The sequence below is a fragment of the Myotis nattereri genome (assembly GCF_964212035.1).
Source record: "Myotis nattereri genome assembly, chromosome: 5".
NCBI lineage: Eukaryota > Metazoa > Chordata > Mammalia > Chiroptera > Vespertilionidae > Myotis > Myotis nattereri.
Window position 1 is genome coordinate 86,064,891 of NC_138080.1, and position 19,406 is coordinate 86,084,296.

The following is a 19,406-nucleotide window of genomic DNA, read 5'->3' on the forward strand; positions in this document are numbered from 1 at the left end:
ACCAAAGCCCACGCCAAGTAGACATCCGAAAATCAGATCTGGTAGGGTAAGCAACTTGTCCAGTCTCTCACAGCTAAGCACATGGCAGTGTAAAATTTGAATTCTTCTCTAAATTCCTCACTGCATATACACGTGTCCTCGTGGCAAAAAGACCAGAAAACCAGGGATGAATGGATAGCAGCAGCAAATGAGGTCACCGGCTCCAGGGGTGAAAAACAACCTCGACAGCAATTGTGGGGCTTTCACAGCCTCACCAGTCACCCCAGTCGGCTCCTCCCTCCCCACCCTTCTTCCTCTCTCAAAAACCACCAACTTTTCCCTTTTCCTTGGAAGACAGGGAAGTCAAGTTCTTACCAAATTGAACATGTTCAGTCTCTTCCCATTAATTGAGTATTCACCTACTTTTTCGGGGAAACAAGGCCCTTGTGGGTAATGATACCAGGAAGGGGATGGATTGCCAGTTGGAACCCTAGCAATATTCACTGAGGATTATCATAATGTTATGGATGCCTTTAACCAACTCCCCACACAGAACACAAACACACCCTCGAAACTGGCTTGGAATTTACCAGCAACCTTCCAAGTCCATGGCTTAATTAACTTGCCCGCTGTGTATGGCATTGTCATGAAATATCTCTAAAATCAAGCAATGTGGGAAAGTATAAAACCTAAATATGTTTTAATAGTAACTAGAGTTTGTCAGCCATCATTTTGTAGAGCTTTTAAAAAATAAGTTGCTGCTTCTTTCCACTTAAAAATACAGCATCCCCCCCCCCCTTTGTTAATAGAATCAATGAATTATAAAATGAAAACTCTGGATGAAAATATTTGTTTACATAAATATATAAAACAGCCCCAAAACTCCCTAGCTTAAAACCTGCTGTTGCCCTGGCCAGTTTGGCTCAGTGCATAGAGCATTGGCCTACAGACCAGAATCCCAGGTTCAATCCCAGTCAAAGGCACATACTTTGGTTGCAGGCTCCTCCCTGGCCCGGGGCCTTGGTTGGGGCTCATGCAGGAGGCAACCAACTGATGTGTTTCTCTGACATGGGTGTTTCTCTCTGTCTTTCCCTCTCCCTTCCATTCTCGGTAAAAATCAATGGAATAATATGCTCCGTTGAGGATTAACAACAACAAAAACTGTTGTTGTTGACACTCAGGCTCTTTGAGGACGGAGCCCAGGTGCCCCTGCCTGCTCTACCAAGCACCTGTGGTCAGGTGGCGGCTTGCACTCCAGCCCCAACGCCTGCCCCTCCCTGCCACACAAACTCAGTGTCCAGGCTCTGCAGAGCACAGACAGTTCCCAGAAAGTCCCAGGTCCTCTCCCGCCTTCATTCCTTTCTTTGCACCCGTGTGTCTCTCAGCCTGGAATTCCCCCTCCATTTCTTTACCAGGCTAACTCCTGATCATCCCTCAAAACTCACCTCCTCAGGAAGTCTTCCCTGACTTCTGGTGGGGTCTCCCGAGGCACCGTGTGCGGGCCTCATCACACTCCTTTTCACACTATTTTGTGAGAGTCTGTTTACTTAGGGTCACCTCCAAAGCCAGGAACGCACTGAACGTATCTGTGTCATCAGGGTCTAACACAGGACCAGGCACACAGTAAGCACTCAAAACACCGCTGCTGCATGAGTAAATAAATGAATGATGATCACGTATTCATTTTCCCACAAGCTCAGGATACACCATGGAAATGAGATATATGATAGTTCTTTCCCAACACCCTTAAAATGTTGCTTCCAGTCCTGGCCCATATGCTCAGTTGGTTGGAGCATCCTCCTGCACACGGAAAGGTCATGGGTTCGATTGTCGGTCAGGCCACGTATGATATCCTGTCAGGATGGGTGTGGGAGGCAACTGATCATGTTTCACTTTCACATCCATGTTTCTCTCTCTATCTCTCTCTTCCTTCCTCTCTCTCTAAAATCAATAAAAGCATGTTCTCAGGTGAGGATTTACAAAAATAATAAAATATAACACTGCTTCCTTTCCCCAGGGACTCATATGATCCAACATGGCCAGAAATAGCTCCAGGCTGCAGAAACCCTAATCCAAAACATCATCTACATGAGCCCGTGGTGTCCACCAAACTCACGGTTCCTGAGATGAGTAACAACCGGAGCGAGGCCCAAATCCTGAAACCAGGTCCAGTCTAAATGGGCGGGAAATTCACTTGGTTCAGACCTTCCTAGCATAAGGCCAGTGCAAGTAGGTTTGGGTATTTTTTAATTATAAAAGCAGTGGACAGAAAGCCCTCTCTCTGCTCTTAAGCTGACGGGAGGGGGGGAAGGGAGGCTGATGCATCGTTAGTTCCAGAGTCACCTGAACCCCGAAGACGGGTGGCCCCGCACCCTGCGCGCTCCAGTCCTCCACACTGGACCACGGAACCCCAAAGCCGCGGAACCTACCCTGCCCAGCGTCGCAGGGGACCCAGAGCAGCTGGGAGCTGCAGGCACTTCCGCCTGCGCAGATTTTCGGCATTTTCCAGGCCCAGGGCCAGGCCAGCGGTGCCCACATGCCAGAGAGAATAAATCCACGTGCCAACTTGAAGAGGAAGTTCCGGTTCACTCTGAACGGAAGAAAATGTTGTTGTGTGGCCCAAGTATGGAGCGCAGACCCCCACGAGGGACAGAAGACCCATGAGTCTGTGACCTCAGGAGCTGGGGACCTACCTGCTCTGGATACCTCTCAGACACCGATGCCCAGAAAACAGTTACTCAGTGACACGGTCTTGGCCCCATCCCAGATGGGGGCCCTCGAGCCTGGCTGTGGCCCCTGAGCACCTCTTCAGCTTTTGCTGAGCCCCAACTTAGACACCCCTGCTCCCTGTGCAAACTAGGAGCCCCCTGATCACCCACTGAGGTGCCGGGGAAGGTTAAGTGCCAGCGCGGGTGGGAGATGCCGAGGCTGCGCTCTGGGTCCCCTTACAGTGTCTCAATCTCCCCCTTCACATCGCTGCTGCAGCTGCAGGGACAGGGAGGCTGGGTGACTGCCTTTTACCGGGACCACCAAGTATTCCAGCAGAGTATCTGCCTAGTGGGGTCAGAATCAGGGGGCAGGACAACGCCCAGGGCATGACAGTGCTTTCCGGGGTGTAAGGTACGGGGAGGGGCGGGTGTGGGACTAGCTGTGGAGGGAGGGGCAGTGGCTCTGAGCCCAGGGTTGGAACACTGCTGCAGGGACTGGTCGTGGGCGAGGAGCTCTTCCCTGACAGTGGTCATGGGCCCCATGGTGAGGTCACCAAGGACAAGAAAGGACTCGGGTTGCACCGGGGCCCTTGGTGGCAGACCTGATCATCTTCGCCAAAGGAAGTGATAGTTACCATGCTACACCCTCTGGGGGAGTCGTGGCCCCAGGACCAGCGGTGGATCAAGTGGCTCTTGACAATCAAGATTGTTCCCATGTGCCTCAGGGCCCTGCTGACTGGCCGGTTAGGGGTGCCTCCTCACTGGAGAACAGTGTGGACTTGTACATTTCCAACAGCCACCCACTTTCCTTCACCTTGGACCGGTAAAAGGCCAACCTCCAGGAACTGGTCCAGGATGTGGATTTCTAGGTCACTCGCCCTCATTCCTCATGGGTGTAGGCCCCTCACCTCTCACCTCACCTCCACCAATAAACTGGTACGTGCCATGGTCAAGAAAACAACAACCTCAAACATAAACCAATGTACAGTATAGACCAGTGATGGCGAACCTTTTGAGCTCGGCGTGTCAGCATTTTGAAAAACCCTAACTTAACTCTGGTGCCGTGTCACATATAGAAATTTTTTGATATTTGCAACCATAGTAAAACAAAGATTTATATATTTGATATTTATTTTATATATTTAAATGCCATTTAACAAAGAAAAATCAACCAAAAAAATGAGTTCACGTGTCACCTCTGACACGTGTGTCACAGGCTCGCCATCACTGGTATAGACACTGTAAGACCACACTCTGATATTGGCCATAATATGATTCTCCAGAGATAACTACTGCTAAGCGTATTGATATGCAATGAGCCTGCAAGACAAGTCCAGTTCATAGATGAACAAATAAAATACATTTTTAAAAATATTTTTATTAGTTTCCACAAAATAAAGATCAAACGATTCATATAAGAAATATTTTCATGAGCTTTGAAGGTGACACACAAGTAAATAGACTATCACAAAGGAGCATAAAAAATATTGTGATTTACAGCTTTTCTTGGAAAATCCAAAGATCTGCCACCCCATTAGCAATGATGAGCTGAAGCTGAGTGATTGATGCCAGTTGCTGTCACATAGGGTGTTCTCTCAAGGTTGTCATAGTCCCTACCTGACCCAGTTATAAAACCAGTCTGGTCCCCACATGCATTTGAGTTGGCAATCATTGATGTCTATCCTTACAAATCCCTTCCATGGGTATTACCAGCACTGCCTACAATCTCCTCTTTTCCATTATATCCATGTTAATACATACAACTATACCTATGTATTCCTCTGTATGACTACATTATGGTATATATAAAACCAATCCCTTTCTGATGGATATTTAGGTTAGCTTCATTTATGTTCAAATACAAACAATATAACAGTAAAAGCCCTTATATATACTTCGTGTGCATTCCTCTCACAGACTAAATGTGAAAGTACTGAGTAAATGGGAATATACATTTAATATTTCAATAGACAATGCTAGTGTTGGTTAAGAGCCCAAGTCATTTTTAGCCCTAACTAAGGGGCAAGGCGTGGTTGAGGTTGGAGAGTGGCATCAAGAAATGAACTGTCCATTATTTGAGCCCTCTTCTTCAACAACCATACTCCTATCCTAGTCCACCCATAGCTGATTACCACAAAGATAACATCGCAAATGAAGAGCTAGACCTAGCAGGACAAATATATTTCAGAATTCTGGCTGAAAAATTAACTCAGTCATAAATTTGGTACAAAAACAAAATGAGATAACAATTCCAGTTATATTTATGGGATTCTCCTTTTGTTATTAAAAAACAAAGGAATTTTATCCAAATATTTTTACTAGTCTTTCTTTAGTTTTTTGGCATTTCTCGTTATTTTATACTCCCTCCCTTTCTCTTCCAGGTATATTTTTCTTTCTGTTTCTTGTAGATTAACCTGATGTTACTGTGTGAAGGCTGATTATGTTTCTGAGGTTTGGGTTCTACTGAATGGAACTAAAGATGAAAATCTGGGATCAAAATTGCAATAAGGTATTGAGTAAAATAGACTCCTGTTTATGTAATAAATGCAGCAAATGATTAAGAGTGTAGACTGCTTTGGCTTAAGTCCTGACTTCTCCAGGCACTAGCTGGAGCAAAACATAACCTCTCTAAGCCTCTATCTCCTCATCTGTTAAGATGAGGGTAATAATAAGGTTATAGTTCTTTGCACAGAGTATGACACAAAATAAAGTTAATTGCTGTTACTTTTTCTAACATAACAGCCAACCCTACCCACTTTTAAAGTTCTACAGGATGATGTAATGCCCAAGACCACATAAACCTTTGGGCAGCTAGTCTGTGAGTTGATAGTTATAAAATGGCTGAATCAGAATGAATAAGTCCTTCAGGAAAAGAAGCCAGTAGTTGGGCTCAGTTTTAAACTGTACTTTAGATGCAATACAATCTGAATATATAAAAGCCTAAGTGATCAGCTGACTGGTCAACCAGCCAACCAGCTGGTAGCTATGACGTGCACTAACCACCAGGGGGCAGATGCTCAATTCAGTAGCTGCCAAGTGACAGCAACTTTGCAGAGTGCCCTCTCACATTCGGGGACCCTTCAGGGGATGTCGGACTGCTGGTTTCAGCCTGATTCCCGCAGGCCAGGCCAAGGAACCCCACCTACTGGAGGGACCCCACTCACTCCACAGATGACCTTCGAGCCTTGGTGCTGCCCCTGGTGCAGCTGGCCGGGGAGGGACTGCAAGAGGTTGGCTCCAGGGCATGTCTGGCACGTCTCGCCCAGTCCCACCCCACCGGCCACCTTCTAATCAATGTGCGTGAATCCATGCACCAGGCCTCTAGTAGATAATAAGAGGCCTGGTAGAAGCTTTTGGCTAACCTTTACTGAGCACTTACTCTGTGTCACAGTCTTTGAATAATTTTATATGCACCTTCTCGGTGTAGGCTCACAATAATCCTATGGAGTAAGTGCTATTACTAGTATTATCATTCCCATTTTACAGATGAACAAGTACAGAGTGTCTCATCAACTTGATCTAGGTCACACTCTTATTTGCTAAAATGGCACAGACCTTCTGACCCCAGAGCTTATGGTCTCAACCACTATAGTAATTTAGAAACAACGGCAGAAAGAAGTCAACTACAGCTAGGACAAATAGAGGAATTCAGATATTGCCAACCCATATCTTTCAAGCAACTTCTAGGCACCTAGACACTGTTCTAAGTGCTACCAACATGTATTAGAAAGTGTATTCTTTATGGCAAGCCAAGAAGTACATATTACTGGTAGTACTTTTATGGGTGGGACTTAGAGCTATTGAGCACCCACAGTTGCAGTGCTGTTAGTGGTAAAGGTGAGTCTCCAAAGGATGTCCACAATTCCAAGACCCAAGTTTTCTCCCTAGGAATGCAGTAAGAATTAGAACACAAATGAGTTATCCTCATCACTCAGCAAACATTTATCAAGTACTGTACTTACTTGTGTCAGGCACCAATGAACAACACAGATATGGCACAGAGATTATGTGGAAGAGAGAGACAATGTATAAGGACAAGTGAGTGAACACATATAACATTATATAATTAACATATAATTAGCACCATTACAGAGCCCCCAAAATGTTCCATTGATTTGACAAGTTCATTTACAGTTAGTTTTAAGAAAATAATTCTAATTCCTAAAAATAAAGGAGGAAGACATTTGTTTCCGCATGTATTTCATATGATCTTAGAAGACCTACCTATGAAGAGGGACTCCTGGGACTAATCAGGGTATTTAAGGAATTACTGAGTTTTGCAACGTCCTCACCTGTGATCAAAAGTACAAGATTGTGGTTACCAAATAGCCTAGGCAAATTTTCAGCTTTTGCACAGACTTGCCCTAAGTTTAAGAAGAATTAAGGTTGTATCCTGCTCCTGGTTTTGAATCAAAACATTTACTGATTTCATCAGAAAGGACACAGTAAAGAAAGAGGAAGAAGACCGGTTAGGAGAAAAGTGACTGATCACAGCCCTTTTCCTTTGGAAGGCACAGTATCTTTTACGGATTAACATCTACTTATAGCAGTTTCAGAGCTTAGCAACTTAGTTTCCTTTTCAGTGGATGTATTTTCCATTGTAATGCATAGGCTATTAGTGTTACAGGATAGAACTCCTCCTTTGTCAATGTTTTATTCAACCTATAATAAGCTATTTTTATCTTTGAAATTTTCTTACACCAATAAGATCTTTATTGTAGAAAAATTCCAAATACACATGAGCAAAGTAAAAAAAATAAAATCAACTAATAAGTCTAGGGGTCAGAAATAACTGTTGCTAAAATTTTGGCATGCATTTTTCTAGTCTCAATATTATATATCTATGTATCATTCCTAAATAACCTGGGCTCATATGGTTTGTAAGTTTCTATATTCACTTAATTGTTAATGTCCCTCATGTTATTAAATATACATCTCCTCTATAATTTTTAATAGTGTATTTAATATATATATACACATACACACACACACACACACACACACAGTGGGGCTAAAGTGGGTTTACAGTTGTAAGTACATGAAACAGTTTATTCTTATGTTATTATTATTTATTGTATTATTTTCCATATGAACAACTGTAAACCTACTTTTGCCCCACCCTACATATAACTCACCATTTATTTACCCACTCCCATATTGTTGGACATTAAGGATTTTTCACACTTTTCACTATTGTAAGTAATCATATGAGGAACATACTTGGCTGTATATCTGTTAATTCGTATAAATTTCTAGGAGTGGTGTTTCAGGGTAAGGATGTATTTATAAGGCTTTGGCTATACATATATTTTACTGGTTTCTTTTTCTTTTTACTTATTATTTCAAAATAATTACAGACTCACAAGAAGTTGCAAAAATGGTACAGAGACGTCCCTTGCACCTTTCCCCAATCTTTCCTCAATGATAACATTTATAATGCATTATCCTATATAATAAAAGGGCAATATGCAAATAGACCAAACGGCAGAACAACCGTTTGCTATGATGCACACTGAAGACCAGGGGGCAGACATTCAATGCAGAAGCTGCCCCCTGGTGGTCAGTGCACTGCCACAGTGGGCGCGCCTCTCAGCCAGAAGCCAGGCTGACAGTTGGGGAGTGCAGCAGTGGTGGCAGAAGCCTCTCTTGCCTCAGTGGCAGCTTTAAGGATGTCCAACTGCCGGCTTTGGGACATCCCGTGAGAGCTCCTGGACTGCGAGAGGGTGCAGGCTGAGCTGAGGGACCCCCCCCCCCCACTCCAGTGCACAAATGTCATGCACTGGGCCTCTAGTATAACTATAATACATTATAAGTAGAAAATTGACAGTGGCACAATAACCAGACTACAAACTTTACTTGGGTTTGACCAGCTGAATTATTTTTTAATATTAATAGGATGATAAGATGCATTCTTACTCTTCTACTTTCCCCTCTCATATTCACTTTAGAACTTCCTTCTAATCTTCTGTAGAGGAGGGACTACAACTGTATTTACTAGACTGCTGTCTTTATTGAAAATCAAAAGGAAGAAATGCAAGTAAGAACCTCTCACCAAAACCTCTCCACCAGTTCTGGAGCAGAAAATGGGTTGGTTCTTCCTTCCTTTTGATTCTTCGCAGACATGCCACTTCCTTTGTGAACAGTTTCCCAAAGCCGGGGGTATCCAAACACAAAATGAAGAACACGGAGTTGCACAATAAGAAAGTTCCTCATTTTTCCTCCACTCCTCTGATTACATCATGGAGAAAACCTCATCTTAGGACTAGTCTTTAATGCCCTTCTAACATTTGCTAACCATCTCTTTGTAACAAATTGCTTAGGCCTCAAGTTCAGGTCCAAGCAGGTAGTAGAATTTAACTAGAATTCAATGGCATTTTACTATTTTAATTAAGTGTGCATTTACTTTCTGCCTTCAAATTGCAGCAAATTAAACTAGTGTTCCATTTACTGATGCACACCTGCCCGGATACAATTTTGTAAGAACACAGTTTATTCATTTATAAACCAATTCAAAATCATTGATTAAGCATCACTGCCTGCCAGTCACTGTGGTAATTATGAGGGACAGAGCAGTGGCAAGACACATGAGAGCCTTGCCCTCTTAGAGCTTACAGTCTGTTTGGGGGAAGCCAAGCATTAAATAAATTACTATAACTTAGTTACTGAGTTACAATTGTGACACCTGTTATGAAGGAGAAGGGTTGGATTATAAACTAGTCATGAGAATCAAGAAAGGCTTCCCTGCTCAACTGGCGTGGCTCAGTGGTTGAGTGTCAACCTATAAACCAAGAGGTCATGTTTCGATTCCCAGTCAGGGCTCATGCCCGGGTAGCAGGCTCAATCCCCGGGGGGGGGGGGGGGGGGGAGGGCATGCAGGAGGCAGCCAATCAATGATTCTCTCTCATCACTGATGTTTCTACCTCTCCCTCTCCCTTCCTCTCTGAAATCAGTAAAAATAAATTTTAAAAAAGAAAAGCTTCCCTGAGGAAGTGGCATTTAAGCTAAAATTTGGAGGGGAGGGAATGAAGAAAATGAAGGTGTGGTGAGGGGAGTGCCCAGAAGAGAGGAGGAGAAAGAGTATAACTGGAAAGTATATTGCACACAGAAAAAAAAACATAAACAAAAACCCTGTGCCAGAGAAGCATAAACGGCCCTGAGTAAAGAGAGCAAGCCAGTGGAACTGGAGTGAGTGAGTGAGTAGCGGGGAGATGTGGGATAAGTGAAGGCAGGAGAGGTAGGCCTGTTAGGTGAGAAGAAGGATCTAGATGTTATCCTATGGTCAATGGGAACCCACAGAAGGGGAACAAGAGGATCAGCTTTGCCTTTTTTAAAAAACATAAATCAAGATACATCTGTAAATACAAGCAGCAGAAACTCATAAATGTCACACACGTATTTTTTTTTTAAGCACAGTATGTAATCACTACATAACAGTGCAAATATAAACAGGAGTGTTGATGGGGTGGGAGCAGCGGGGTGGTGGACCGAGCTGGAGTCTGGGAAGGCATGCGTAAGTCGCCTGTTTGTTTCTGAGGACTAATGTTCATCTGATTTGACGCCAAGGTAGCATTTGGATAAGCCAGGATAAAATCCCCATTTAAAACACGCCCCCTTCTTCAGAAGCTTCAAAAGAAAATTTCTCAAATTTCCACCAAGACGAACCTCACATGTGGGTGGTGTTGGGGACCACCCACAAGGTGTGATCTGCGAAGTGCTGGAAGACCACTCCTGTTCGGTGTAAACTCTCTCCTCCAGTGGTGCCTAAGATGCTACCTACCATCACGACTCTGTTCTGCCGAATCTTCCTTCCGTTACCAAGTATGCTAGCCCAGAGCAGCGCCCTGGGTCCATCCTGCCTTCCTGGGACAGAATGCGTTGTTTCTGTTTTCTCAGGGATGGGAGGGTTTGAAGCTCTTTCAGACCACTAACCACAGAGGGCATGGAGGGGCCAGGAGACTGGGCAGGGTCCAGAGAGTGACTGTCAAAGGAGCCCAAGTTCCTTTGATGTCATCCCTTTGTTTGGGGCTGGCCCTGTGATCAGCTGGTGTGTACGCTATGGACATAGGTATAAATGTGTGTGCATTTATACAGCACAGGTATATGGATATACTTAGGGCATGTTCATGACTTTATAACATGGGAAGCAATCATGGGAAGCAATACAGGTCCTGGGATTGGACCCACCTGGGTTCAGATCACAAGCTCTGTAACCCTAGGAAAGTCACGGGACCTATCTTATGGGGCAGTTGGGAAGATGTAGAGATAATCTGTTTGAAGTCTTGGCACTGGTCCATGGCATACAGCAAGTGCCACACAAAAGTTACTGTTAGGGTTATGCGTGTGCTTGGCCCTGTGCAAGCATACATGTGCATGTGCATGTAGGTGCAGATTTGGGCGTCTAAGGGAGTGTGTTTAAGAACAAGAGAGGAAAGGAAGGAGAATGTTGCCCACCTGCACCCACAGCAGTTCAGGCACCAGAGCAGACCTGTGTGTGGGGTGGGGGTGGGGGGAGCGGGGGGGGGGGGGGCAGCCCCCAGAGAAAAGAGCTCAGCTTTGCCCAGTGGGAAATGAGAAGGAACAGCAAAGGGCCTCAGCCTGCCAGAAGCTTCCTGATGTGCACAGGATCTATAAAAGTGGAGAGATGAGAGAATGTTGAAGCTCAAAAAAAAACCCTCTATAAAAGGAGATTTTTTTTTTTTTAAAGGAGTTAAAAATGGTCTCTAAAATTGACACGTATCCAAATTAGGCCTCTAATTTGCTCCAACCTGAAGCTCTCCCCTATCTTGAGCTTCATTTATGTTTCCTTTTTCAAAACTGATTTGGAAGAACTTTGAAAAATGTGAACCACTACAATCTGTTCTCAGGCCTCTTGTTCCCCTCTTAAGATTTGCCCAAGGAGTTGTATCTGCTTTCTGCATCATAAAGATAGGCCGTCCTGTGTTGAGAGAGAAGACCCAGGAAAAAGCAACACCCAGTTTTTAGTCCAGGTTCTGCCCTTAACTCACTGGGCAACTTCAAGGAATCTCTTGATCTCTCTGAGTGAGGCTGCTTCATCTGCAAAAGGCATTGATTGGTCAATTTGGATGATTATCTTTTGACTTCCTGACATAGCAGAGGAAGGTTAGCTCCCTTCAAATATCTCTCCTCCCCTTAAAGCTGTATCACCATATGACATCGTAGTTAAGAGTGCAGACCACCTGCCTCCTGCTAGCTGTGACTCCTGGGATGAGCTATTTAATCTCTGTGTCTTAGTTTTGTCCTTTGTAAAAGAGGGCAAAGAAGAGAGTAGTGTATCATCGAGTTGTTAAAAGGATGAAATGAGTTGATAGAAGTGAAATATTTAGAGCAGTGCTCGGCACAGGTAAGGACTACTCTAGTTTTGAGTAATATTATTATTATTTACTTTATGAAATAACTTTAATTTTACATGAAACAATGTCATTGATAAATCAAAAAATAAAAGTATAAGCATAACTTTGGGCTATGAAAAGTCTCTAGGGCAGTGGTCGGCAAACTCATTAGTCAACAGAGCCAAATATCAACAGTACAATGATTGAAATTTCTTTTGAGAGCCAAATTTTTTGAACTTAAACTATATAGGTAGGTGCATTGTTATTAACTTAATTAGGGTACTACTAAGGCTTAGGAAGAGCCACACTCAAGGGGCCAAAGAGCTGCATGTGGCTCAGGAGCCGCAGTTTGCCGAGCACGGCTCTAGGGGGTTGGGGGAGAGCTGGGACATTGCTTTTTCTTTTTTAAAACCCTATTGTGCTTTGATTTTTGAAGGATGTGTATGTAGTACTACGACACTTTTTTTTTTTAATTTAAAGAGATTGAACAAAAAGATCATGGAAGTCCCTCTCAAATCTCTAAGTTCAAGAACTGGCTACAATTATTAAGAAGCAATACTTTTTGGGTGGCCGGCTTATCTCTGTTATGAAAGCTAACATCCATATGTTTGGCCTTTTCAAGAACTTCTTATAAAGGTTTTAAATAAGCACAATCACCTTCTTGTGCTTATAACTGAACGTGTTTCCACTTCTTGGATAGGAGAGAAACTGAGAAAGGTGAAAACATAAACTGTAAATACTCGGCCTTCGGGGCTGACCTAGACTTTGCCCCTTAGAATCTTTTCCCAGAAATTGACTCAGTTACAGAAAGGAAGGATCAGTAGCAGAGAGCGAACTCAAAGAAAACCTGCTGCTGGCCGCCCAGCGGTGAAAGGGTTAACTGGGCTGGGCAAGGCGATCCCTTGATATGAGTAAGACTCGGAGTTGTTAAAGTTTTCAAAGCAGAGGCTGCGGCTGGCAGTGTGGCTCCTGGCTCCGGGGAAAAGCGAGTTGGAGGGAGCCTGACAGAGCAGACTGAGGATCAGGATCCAGCTGAGCTAAACTCAGCTGGGGTTACAAGCTCAAGGTTAGTGACTGCCGCACACCTCCCCAGCGCTGACATCTTTGGAGAATTGTCTCGGGAAGGCGAGGCGCCATCTCTCATCCTGGTGTGCCAGGTCTGCTCTGCTTCCTAGAGCGACTCCCCCCACCCCCCACCCCGGCCCCCCACCCCCACCCTCCTGCCCAACCTCCCGACTGCTGCCTTCACCCAAGCCTCAGCAACCGCAACAGCAACTGTGAGGGTCGGCTGACCTATTCCCAGGAGGCTTTTCTAAAGGAAACTTTCTGGAACACACACACACACCTGTATACTCTGCTCCGTCTTGTTATTTACGCAATCCAGAATTGCTATCTGCTTCGGTTGAAACTGAGAACAACTGTCAAAGTAACTAAACAGGCTGCTTGACTTTATCTTGTGGGAGGAATACTGCCTCTGAGGCTATGGTCTCTGTCTTTGAAAACCGGTTTCTAGTCGCTTTTCTTGTACCTTTGCTAGAACAAAGTGCAGGGGGGAGATGCACTGTGAAGGAAATATTTCTGCATCTGCATGAGCTTCAGATGAACGTATCCACGTAACCTTCACTTACCTGCATGTGCTGCAGATGATAAACTTAAACCTCGGGGAGGGAGGACGGGGAGATAGTAGCAGCTCCACACACACTGCATTCTGAGGGCGCTCTGAATGACAGCTGAGACTGCCCGTCTGGAGGGTAAAGGACCCCCTTCGAGCCTGGCTGGGAGAGGGCATGGGGGTGCCACTTCCTAGGCCAGTGTTGTCTCCGTGCTCTTGCCTTGCACATGGGAGGCAGTGAGTAAGTTGTCGCTGAGCTGAATGCTCCCTCGGATCCTCCAGCAGCAGGAGTCGGTCTTGTACCTGCCAGCACTGAATCAGAATGAGTCACTGAAACTTGGGTGCTGGCACAAAGTGCTCGCAAACTGCCTGGTGAGACACTGCCTCCATGTAGGTGGAATCTCTCTCTCTGAGCACTCACATTTCTCCTCTCTTCCACTCTCCCTCAAACAGGCAGGAGTTTGGACGCTCTCAAGAGCTCGTCTCTGCTCCCCTGGCTCGGCTGACCCTACCATGTGGACTCTGCCCCTCCGGGTCAGGACTAGAGTTTTAAAATAAGATGGATGATTTGACGTTACTTGATCTCCTGGAGTGCCCTGTGTGCTTGGAAAAGCTCGATGTCACAGCCAAAGTCCTCCCTTGCCAGCACACCTTCTGCAAACCATGTCTCCAGAGGATATCCAAGGCCCACAAGGGGCTGCGCTGCCCCGAATGCAGAACCCTGGTGTTTGGCAGCATCGAGGCGCTGCCGGCCAACCTGCTGCTCGTGCGCCTTCTGGACAGCGTGCGCTCCGGGCCGAGCTCCGGGAGAGGGGGCTCCTTCCGCAGGCCTGGCGTGCTGGCCTTGCAGGACGGCAGGAAGAGCAGGACTCACCCCAGAGGTCTGCAGGCCAGCCCGTTCCGACTCGTGCCCAACATCAGAATCCACATGGATGGGGTAAGCAAGATCTCCTTTGTTCATGTCCACCTAGAGGTTGGATTTGTGTGTGCCAGCAGTTAGGGTTTATCGCTTTCAGTTACGTTTCAAAAGCGGTGCCGCCAGGATTCCTGAGAGATAAGTTTCTGTGGGCAGTGATCCTTCGACTGAAATTTGGTGGGATCCTGACCTATCTAATCCTTCCTGTGATTCTTAGAATTGTGAAAGCTTCCCGTGAAAGCTTCCCGGTTCCTTGTGCAGAGGGTAGTAGGATAAGGAAAGCCTCCTTGATTATATTGTTGGTCTTTCACTTCTGTCCTGAGGCCAACCCAGTGCCTGGAAAAGGCACGAAGGATGGGAAAGAGAGGGGAAAACAAATCCAACTGCTTGTTGCTTTGGGGAATCTCTGAGAAGTTTCCAAATGTCAGGTTCTGTTTGCATGCTACCCAAATCCATCTTTCCGGCCCCACCCCCACCCGGCCATAAAGTGCTATTATGACAGTGTTCATTCACAATCCATTCAAAGCTATCAAGACTCTTGCCGCCCGGAGGTGGTGCAGGAGGGAGGTCTGTGTGGGTGGACTGGCTGACAGGAAGGCTGGGGCGTACAACGGATGTGTCTTACTTTACAGAATGAACAAAACATATAAAACGCACGCCAGTGGCTGCAGTATAAAAGCAAACGGAGCCAGTAGAGCCGTGTAGGACATGACCCAAGGATGCTTTTGGTGTTTGGACAGTGCGATCGCTCTGTCCAGCCGGGCAGGCGCATCCCGGGGACTTTGTGCGACCTGGCTCGGAGCCTTGTTGGGGGAAGCTGTGCTAGGGGCACATCTCTCGAGAAGAATGTGGTCCTTGCCAGTCCAGCAGGACAATTTGCACTGTCACCCCAGCAGTCAGTGCGCCAGAGTGGACTTGGCAAGCTGTGGCCTGAGTCGCTGGCATACTTAGAAAGTCAAAGCTGCGTGCTGTGATGTCTTACCTAAAGCGAGCTTTCATTCTGGCCGCAGAGTCCCGGGACTCCCCGCGGGGAAGAGTAGCAGTGGGAGAGAGTGTCTTCCCGATGATTCCTCCCCAGCCGAGAGCAGGCTAGTGCTGTGCATTCAAACAGTTTTCTAAACTATTTCTTGTAACAGCTCACCCCTCCTTTGCTTAGCTGCCTTTAAGCCCCCGGGCAGTAGGAGAGTGTGAGAACATTAAAAAGTGTGAGCGGGAAGAAGCGGGCATTGGCTTGAATTCATCACTGCAGACTTTTCATCGCCACTGTGCCTGTGTGTGTGAAACACATTCCAGAAGAGGGCCTGGCACCCTTCTTGGAGGCTCCCCACTAGGCCTAGAAATCCGTCAGAATCCACGGGCTTGGGAAAGGTGGGGTCGGGGGTGGTTTATGGAGAATCTCATAGAGGATGGGCTCTATCTCCAGCGGCAAAACTCCCTTTGAATTCCTAAGACACAGCAACCTCTCCCCTCCCCCACGCTGCAGAGTCGGACTTGCCTCTTGGCAGAACGTCATTACTCACTAAGAACATGTTGCCAGACTGGGAGGAGGCAGGTCCCTTATCACCGCTGAATGTGTTTGTTCATGTTTTTGTCTTTTTCCGTGTGGCTATATTGCTAAGAAAAGGTAGCAACGGACGGATCCACAGCTGCCAAGTTGTTGTGCCCTAGAGGGTTCCAGGCCCCTCCTGGCAGAGGGAGTTGTGGGGATCAGGGCTGGTCCTGCGTAAGAGACAGCCGCTAAGATACTGCATGTCCCTGGAACTCTTTCACAGGGACTTGTAACATCGGAGCAGGGGCCAGTGACAGCCCCTCCCCCACGTCTCACCAGACCAAGTCCTGCCCGTGAGGCTGAAGCAAGGAACCAAGCCCTTTCAGCAAGGACTGGTTTCCTAAGGATGCCAGCGAGCAGGGCTGGCAGCCACCCCATCCGCGCCTTTTCTTCGTTTTCTTGAGCCTGCCTTTCCTACCTTTGCCACACCTCATCCCTGTAGCCTCTCTCAGTGGGGACATGAACAGACTCATTCCTGGATGTAACGATGGCTGTCATTCTGCAACCTGTTCTCCCAAAATACAGCTTTCTTTCCTGTATGTGTGAGAAGAGGCTTGCCTCCCTCAGTTCAGAGACCTGAGGATGGCCGGGGCTGCCCCACTCTGTTCCGAGAGTCAGCAGAGTGGGCTTGCATCCTCACCCAGGAGACTCACCCTCTGGCCTCAGTTTACCCAATCTAGTCTCAGCAATTAATAACACTCGCTACCCACCTGCTTCCACAAACTCAGATCACCTTAGAAAACATTCGTTATGGAATGCATATGCATGACATGAAATGCAAAGCATCGTTTTTATCATTAATTTAAACTTGCTGTATGACTTCAGGGCAAGCCACTTAAGTTTGCTGGGTCTCAATTTAAATTTCTGTAAAATAGGAAAATGCATTGTTAAAACAGGGAGCTATCCCTAGACCTAACTAATTAGTGTTTACCAAGCACTTTGAGATCCTTAGATGAAAGGCATTTGGAAGATCGTTATCATAGTAAACATTATTATTGACTGTCTATTGTGCCCTGCTGTGCATGAGGCATTCTACAAAACACAGAAGGAGTGATAGCCCTTGCTGGAGAGCATCGTAAGTGTTGTTATTGAAGTTGAGTCCTTGATGAGTCCAGACCAGGGTGATACTAAGTACAAAGTGCCTCCTCTATGGGGACATAAATGACCTGTTGTCACAGGTACCACTTTGTAAAACACCTCTTCCAGAAGCCCTCATGTTAGCCCGGCACTCTGAATGAGCAAGTTTCACTTCCTCTCCGTGAGCTCTCAAGTCCAAAGTCTTCCCTGCTCACTCTAGTGAACATAGGCTCCTCTGATGAACAAGCTCATCAAGATCTTTTGGTGTGGTGCTCCTTGTGCCAGCCAGCATGCGAGGGTGGAACCAGCAGTCCCACTTCACGGTGCCAGCCCAAGACAGAAAAAACGGCCCATTGTGCCTACCTGTCTGAAACCCTCCCAAGCCTATTGTGTAAAAAGGAAACTTGAGAAATGGCTGTAGGTTTCTACGGCATGCAATTATTTCAGACCAGCAGGTAAGATCAACAGACTCCTGGGAGGCCCGTGACTGGAAACCGCACTGGTTCCTGTTCCTTCCCAGACTGCCATCAAGGTCCTTTGAGAAGATTTTGGACTCCTGAGTAGCTGATCTCTCTTCCTCCTCACTCTGATACCCTTTAATAGTATTTCTGAATTAAGATGGGCAAGAAGGCGATGAAGCAAAGTGTTTGCGAGCTTAGGTTTGAAAATACCAGTATTCAAATCTTGCTTCTTCTGCTCAATAGTATAATTTCAGTGAGTCACATAAACCTCAGGGCCTCCAATTCTCCATCTGTAAATTGGAGGTAATAGTAATACCTGCTTCAGAGTGTTGTTGTGAGAAATAAATGAGATGATTCATGTCACTTAGCTCTTAGCACAGTGACTGGCTCAGATTAAGTGCTCCATAAGTGTAACCTGTTGTTATTGAAGTGACTCAACACTTTCCACTCTAAATTACACGCCCTCTTTCACCCCTTAAGTGTTAACTAGGTGTCTTCCAGAGATGGTTCTTGGTACCCTGACTTCTGGCTTGTTTTGTCTCCAAATGATCCATGGCCATGAATCAAGTGTGTGATTCTTCCCGCATGTGCTGACTTGCCAGCTCTCTTCCAAGACCCTTTAGGAGCTAGGAGTTGATTCTAGGAGGACACTTGCCAGCTAACATCACTTCTGCAAACAGCAAGCTCAAAGGAACACCATATGCAGGGCAAGACCCTGGTCCACTTCCCAGCATCACCCATTCTTCATTAACTTCCATCTTTCCTTTCCCCTGCTTCCCACTACCCACAACACAATGGTTGCCGCCCTGGGTCTGGCAGGGCCGGACTTTCTCCCTTCTTTGTTGAGCAGCATGCCAACCACACACATTCCTGTCTCACTTGCCCTACCTCAGCGAGAACACACCTGCCACCTCCAGCACACAGACCAGGTGACTGTCTCCCAGAAACTTTTTCAGCTGGTGTTGCAAGCAACCGAGGGGGAAAATGAGGTCAGAGAACACATGGGGGAATTGGGGCTGGTAGAAACCAGAAGGAAACCAGCCCCCATTTCTGAGTCTCAGCTGTTGTGTCTGGCAGCAAAGCCGTGACACAGACAGTGGTTTTTGCTACATTTGCAAAGGGACTGAAACCATCCCAAGCCCCTACAAACAGCAGGCAGGTGCCACCTGGGTCAGCGAGGACCACATGGGGCAGATAGAGAGAGACAAAGGCAGGAACTGGGGCTGAGAATTCAGGAGATGGAGATGGCTCTCCAGCTTCACACACATTTGCCAGCCTTTGGAATGACCACATGGCCCCATATTGGCTCTGCCCCCAAAATCTCTTGACATACCTCCTTGCTAGTTACAACTCCCTCCCTTTAATTCCTTACTGTAGTGTTTAAAGAGTGTGGTCAAATGGAGCAGGGTCTGTGCTGGGATTCAATTATTTGTTAGCTGTGAAGCCTTAGGCAAGTCACTTAACCTCTCTGACCATCAGTTTCCATTTTTGTATAATGGAAATAACAATAGCATACATATATCATAAGGCTATTATAAGATTAAAATGAGATAATGTATGTAAAAAGCTTAGTACAAATGCCTGGTACATAATAGATGCTAATAAATGTTAGTAACAGCAAATAACAATAATAATAGAGGAGGAAGTCTGCTGGCATTGGATCTGGAGTTCTTTGCACCCACATATAAACATGCAGATATTGCCATTAAAATTTTAAGGAAAGGGAATAGCAAAAGTAAAGGGAGTTCTCAAAA

The 19,406-nt window shown here is 46.0% G+C and overlaps 1 protein-coding gene across 2 annotated transcripts in view; it reads left to right on the plus strand.

Moving 5' to 3' along the window:
- The first annotated feature begins 14,037 nt into the window (after window positions 1–14,037).
- Window positions 14,038–19,406, plus strand: part of SH3RF2 (SH3 domain containing ring finger 2) — a 106,561-nt gene continuing 101,192 nt past the window's right edge. For both annotated transcript variants that reach the window (XM_081091192.1, XM_081091191.1), the window contains exon 1: window positions 14,038–14,586. In XM_081091192.1, coding sequence (XP_080947318.1) covers window positions 14,209–14,586 — 378 coding nt within the window. In that variant the 5' untranslated portion in view covers window positions 14,038–14,208. The remainder of the gene's footprint in view (window positions 14,587–19,406) is intronic.